Here is a 6,055-nt window from a genome sequence, read left to right as displayed (position 1 = left end):
GCCGCACCACGACGGTCCCGCAGCTTCAAAACGTGGACCGTCGCAGTCCCACAGCTCCAAAACACGCCACCGCAATAGACAGCAAATTAACATTGTTTGATCTTTAATCCAATTAGATGTATGCATTATATTTATTAGGGTGATCTAAACAAAAGGGTAATATTTTTTTTATTGGATTAGTGGTTGTTGTTCCTTATATTTTAGGATACAGGGAATATCTGAACTCAACGCAGATAAGATGATGAGAAGATGCATGATTCCAAGGTGAACTCCATTTACAACGATTTTAACTCACATTTGTGCTATATATGTTACAAGTCACAAGATTAATTACAGGCTTAATTTACAGCAGCCAGGACCCTCCAGCACAAGACGATGCATCGTCTGGATTCTGAATGACCAGCCAACAACACCTCAAGGTCCACCTTGTAACTCACATACCGATACCGTGGTGTTATTGTTGGATTCTCAATTTGCCATATGCACACTTTTAATTTTACACTCCAAACTAGCTGCATTCATTCATATTCGTGGTGATTAATTGATCCAAATATACACGAACAGCTCTGTGTATGGAGAATTAACTCGTCGTTGAGCTGCTAGAAGCAGAATTTCTTTTTCTGCAAAGGCATATATAAAAGAACAGAATTAGATGGCTCTGCTGCTCTTATCTCAATAGCAAGAAAAAGAGTGTAAGAAAGCTGTAACGTACACGAAACTTGATCATATCTTGCTTGTCAATGTACGCAAGCAGCTCGTCCTGCCGCATCAGGGCTTCATAGAGAGCCTGCTCATGAAAATTGAAGTACTTCATCACCTTCTTTTTATAAGGTAGTAATATTTTTACATATACCTAAACCAATATAGTTTATGCCAAGCTGCCAATTCACTCAGAATGAAGCTGAAAAAGGTACCATCTTGAGCAAAACAAGCCTACCTTCTTTGTAGAGATTAACTCGGCTTCTAATGCATCCACACGGCGGACGGCTGCATTCAGCAATTCCTCCTTTTCAAATGGCATCTCGGATGGCTTCGTTTCGAGCGCCTGCACCTTCTCCTCCAACTCGCCTAGTCGTCTTACCATAGATGAGAGGACATCCTTTTCAGTATAAGACGGAGCAGGAGACGGTGGCCGGAATTCTTCCTTGTACTCTGCTTCTTGAGGATACTCCACATAGGAGTGATCATGGTCAGTGGATTGGCTTGAGAATCTTTTAGCCATCCTGCTTGGGACAGAGCGAACCATAGCAAAAAGGCTCACGATCAAGACAGTCAGCCATGTGATAACTTGTGTCCAGAGGCCATCAAATGTGATAGGCAAACTTCTCGAGGGTGATGAACCTGGCGTGAATCATGTGAAAGTTCAGGTTCAGGTTCAGCAAAAAGAAAAGTTCAGCGAATAATTATTCAACAGTTTAGCGAATATTTCTCAATCGGTTCATTCAGTATAACAATAAAAATGGTCAACAACGATTTGAGTATTAATTTCAACTTTGAATGAGATTATGGATAAGAGAAACAACCAAATTAAGAATGTAAAAGAGCTGAGGAAGAAATTGCCATACTAGCTCTAGGACTGCCCCATCCATCATCCACAACCTTGTCAACAACAGGAATGCTTTCTTCAATAATGGAAGGGGAAGCAGATGTAAATCCATGTGCTGCCAATTTTGACTGAAATAGCAAAATGAAATTACCTATTAGCAATAGCTACATAGTCAGAAATGCTGCATCATTACAAGAATGCTGCAGTAACCCAAAGATCCTTCCATGGTTCCTTGGATTAAGGATAGCCTACTTACAGAAGCTTGTATAACAATGTAATGGTGTAATGTAATGAAATATAAAAATCCACATGTTATTCACAAAAAAAATGTTTCAATTTGATGGTCAATGAATTTTTAGTCCATGTGGTGCTATTATTCAATTTTTAGTCAGTGTAGATTATGCAGTTATGCTGACAAATATCATATTTGCACTTCTCCTATTTTATAAGGTAAACTGCAATATGATCACAGTGATACAGCATGGCAACTTGCCTCCTCATGAACAGGGGTCAAAAGGGGATTTGTTATCAGGTTCCTTGATGCCATAGGTGACGCGCCATCTTCCACTTCAGACCCAGACTCTGCTGAGCCATCACTTCCTTTTCTCTGCATTGGCACGACAACATAACAATAAATTTCAATAGAATAGTTTGAACACAATGCTCCTAAAAATCTCCACATTAACCATGCTTGTAGACTTACTGTTGGGTATTGTGGCCCAGCATAACGAATTATTTTTCCATCAGTGCTTGATATGGTCACAATTTGCCTCCCATAATTTGCTTCGCCATTCAGGACCCTCTGGACAAGCCAAATTCAAAATCCATCATGTTAGATATATCAACACCAAGGCAAAGATAGTGTGCATGTAATAATACACCAGCAAGCATCTATTATTTTTCTCCCTCTTTCTATTTTCCTTTCAGTAAGCGGTGGACTGGTGATTTGGTTTCAAGATATAACCTTTATTATGTTAGGATCCTTCCAAGGACCTTTATCTGATTTTTTGCAACCTCCAAATGCCTCGCACTTGCATTTTCCACCAAAAAACTCTGGCAATTCACTGAATACATGGAGCGGACAGAAATTAGGATGGAGGATGGCATGAACATGAAACATATATGGACAAGATTGTAGATACTGACTTCTCATCAATTATTTCAAGTAACTTATTTTGGTACTTGCTTCCTAGAACCTTCAAGAAAAAAAAAATAGAACATGAAAGTCGTTAACTACTAACTATATAACGGTCAAAAATCTTGATTAAGTATATAACAGATTACTCAATAATCCTACAATAAAAAAAATATATAATTGACTTACATGAATCTTTGAAGCAGTTTTAGGATCTAGGAAAGATTTTACAGTGCTCCATAACATCTTGAAGCCTTGGCCGGCATTAATAATATACATGCGGCACAACGTCTGTGAGAGGTTTCAGGATGCATTAGGCAATTCAGTGTTGGGACAACAAGCAAAAGGCATGCACTATGCCCACTACTTTGGAAAATAAGGTACATGGGGGAATCACCTACCTCTGGGTAGTTGTCATTGTCGATCTTCTGCAGTCGTGTGATTAGATCCCTTGCAGCTTTTGAGAAGTTCTTTAAACCCTTGATATTCATATAATACAAGTCAATCACAGAGTCATAACTATGTGCTCAGTGTTAAGAGAAACATTTGGTTATGAATACACATACCACGCCTTGCACGTCCAGAATAGTAGTAGATGAATCTATGGGCCTTTTTGCAGCAATCGAGCAGGCAGGAAATCTCATTTGGAAGCATCTCTCAAACTCCTTCACATGATATTTCACATATCGCTCTATAGTAGTTACTTGCATTAGCTTATTCGCATCAACTTTTCCTATTAACTCTATGTAGATAGGCCTTCCTTCTTTATCCACTCCATGGTAAAATTGTGGATAATATTTCATAACCTCATCCGCCTCGGTGTAGTCAAACTCCTGAGAGAAAGGATAAACAAGTGTCATGATAGAATGGCATATTTATATTATGATATGTTTCTTCAACGCAACCTTTTACCTCTATATTGTCAGCCCCAAATTCCTTTCTCCATTTAAGCATATCTGACCACATACTCTTTGCTTTCTCAACATCAAATTTCCGTGCTTTGAGGAACCTATATGTGAAGGAGATAAAATGAAAATTTCACACGACCAGCCAATCATTTTCTTCAGGGTAGCCTCTTAATGATTTGATGCTCCAAAGATTGTCACTCTAGATTTTTTCCACTCAATATCTAGCTAGCATGGGGGCCTTAGGACCCACAAGACAGACATCAAGTTGCAAATCTAGAATTCACCTCAATGAAATGGCATATCCTGGATTTCCCAACTATAGGTGATTTATAGTGAATCCACATTTCCGGGAAGGAGGCAAAATAGATACACACAGCCTAAGGCCAAAAGTAAAATATGAGAGAAGCCAAGCTTGTACCTAAGCATTGTGTGATAATCATCATGCTGTTGCGGCAACAGGTCCTCATCAACTAAACATTGTCGAAATGCATCAACAGCTTGAAGATCTTGAACATCCCTTATGTCCTCAATGGAACCCCGAGGTTCATTTTTCTTTTTGCTTCTTCTCCTCAGGGAATGCCTGAATTTGTTCCCGGCATTAATCGCCTTTTTCTTGAAAGAACCAATTTTAGTCTTCTTCTCTCCTTCGGAGTTGTCTGCGTCAGATCTGATCTCTTTCTTTTCATCATTATGCGTAAAACCTTCAAAACCTGCACCAGCAATAGCATCTCATGTTATGATGGTATGAACTTTTTTTCTTACCGGCAACTGATAGGTGGCTTAGCCGCTTAGGGAGAATGACAAATAATAGAGCTTTACAGGGAACTAGACCTAGAACGTAAAATTAACTTAGTTTCAGAACCAACAGTAATGTGATTATAGGTGTTCATTTGAAGATTAAGAAGATAAACTTTATAAAAAGAGGACCCATTTGATCAATTAATCCAGTGCCTTTGTGCAAGGCAATACCAACAGCACATGAATTATTAAATGGAATTTAATGCTTTATACATGTGACATCAACATCAAAATGTGCTGATTCTTTGTGTTGGTTTGTAGCTTTCCTTTTTGTGGTTATTCTTGAATGCATAATTAGCTTGAAGCATCAGCTTCCCCGTAATTTTTTTTTTTTTTTGAAAAAACTTGAAGCATAAGCTATTATGCCCTCTAGTGAGACCAACAAAAGGAAAAAAAAATCGAAGATGAGCAAGAAACTTAAAAAACGGAGAGTGAATGGACTTCTGCATGATTTTTTTTTTACAAACATTCGATTTTGATAGGTAACCGTTGGTGTTAACTGAATGGGGAAATCCCCAAATCCTATAAACAGTGCAATCGCATACTCTCACGAACTCTTTTGCCATATCCTCCAGTAAGAATTGATCCAAGAATTCAAATATGAATATATTTGAATCGTACAATACCACATACACAGGTAATCACAAGATAACCCACTAATTTAAGCCCAATAAATCGATTCATCCTGGTCTTAAATGCAAAGAAATACTCTATTTCCTAGTAATTCGTACTCACATGGCCTGGCAAATCGATCGAGTGGTCCTGACATCCCCTCCTCCGATTCCAAAATCAATCGCCCGAGCAAAAGCTCCAACCTAAAAATCCACAAGAACTATCATGCCAAGAAAGGGAAAAAGGAACTAATCCATCATCTCCGAACGATAAAATTGCATGGCAAAATACTTTTTTAAAATTGTTTTTTTCCTCAACGAAGATATTTGGGAAACCGATAAGTATTCAAACAAACTATTTGGATAATATCTCGAATTTCATTTACCTCGGATTTTGGGCGATGATTTTGGACCAAAAAGAGAGGGAAGCTCCTGCTGCTGCCGCTATGGGCTTTAATGGTGGGAAGCTCTCGCGAGGGAGACGAGACGAGACGAAAAGGATTCTATCACTCTCGGTGCATGGACCCGGTCCATAGACTCGAAGCGGTTGACCTGTGCCGCGCGCACGTGCTGGGTTCATGGACCCGGTGCACGGGTCCATCGATAGCCGCCCCTGGGTACGATTGCCTGGGCCCACCTTGCGTGCGTTACCAGCCGTTGATTCGAGCGATTATAGTAGCTTTTATGGGAGAAACGGACGGCTGTGATGGGTTCTGGTTCATGGACCGTGTCCAGGGAGATGTGTTGGTTTATGTGACGCGTGGAGGGGTTTGGCTGACCAGGTCAGACTTTGGTTGGTTAGAGGAGTTGGGCAACTCCTCCTCCACTCCTTTTTTATGCTAAGACAAAAATTGATGGATCAACAAGATTATTAGTTGGAGGAAATGTCTAAGCACAACTGATTGGATAAAATAACTTTATTTTATTATTGTTTGGTACTCATGGTTTAAAGCTGCTTAAATGCTTAGAGATGTACTTGCTCAGAGATGTTCAATCTTCAACACGCTTACAATTTCTTTCTAAGAATGTTGAAGGGATGTCTTTTCCTCCAAATTTT

At 39.4% G+C, this 6,055-nt stretch overlaps 1 protein-coding gene across 1 annotated transcript; it reads right to left on the bottom strand.

Annotated features, from left to right (window-relative positions):
• Positions 1-254: 254 nt before the first annotated feature.
• Positions 255-5,599, bottom strand: LOC127773840 (phosphatidylinositol/phosphatidylcholine transfer protein SFH8-like). The gene is made up of 15 exons (XM_052300031.1): positions 5,385-5,599; positions 5,123-5,202; positions 4,008-4,299; positions 3,594-3,690; positions 3,248-3,514; positions 3,083-3,160; positions 2,871-2,972; positions 2,693-2,742; positions 2,511-2,610; positions 2,250-2,348; positions 2,040-2,153; positions 1,566-1,674; positions 938-1,341; positions 713-787; positions 255-620 (listed from the first exon to the last, which is right to left on the bottom strand). The coding sequence occupies exons 1-15, from the start codon at positions 5,597-5,599 to the stop codon at positions 600-602; spliced, it is 2,103 nt and encodes a 700-aa protein (XP_052155991.1). The 3' UTR covers positions 255-599.
• Between the last annotated feature and the right edge of the window lie 456 nt (positions 5,600-6,055).

Source organism: Oryza glaberrima, chromosome 5, assembly GCF_000147395.1.
Source record: "Oryza glaberrima chromosome 5, OglaRS2, whole genome shotgun sequence".
NCBI classification, from domain to species: Eukaryota; Viridiplantae; Streptophyta; class Magnoliopsida; order Poales; family Poaceae; genus Oryza; species Oryza glaberrima.
The sequence above is the reverse complement of the archived record's forward strand: the minus strand, read 5'-3'. Positions and strand labels throughout refer to the sequence as shown.

Bases quoted from the DNA above. Each gene is read 5' to 3' on its own strand.
- LOC127773840 (XM_052300031.1), bottom strand. From the start codon at position 5,599: ATGGACCCGTGCACCGGGTCCATGAACCCAGCACGTGCGCGCGGCACA. The intron at 5,203-5,384 runs GTAAATGAAATT...GTGGATTTTTAG, and splicing joins ATCATCGCCCAAAATCCGAG to GTTGGAGCTTTTGCTCGGGC. The intron at 2,743-2,870 runs GTAAGTCAATTA...TTTTTCTTGAAG, and splicing joins AAACTGCTTCAAAGATTCAT to GTTCTAGGAAGCAAGTACCA.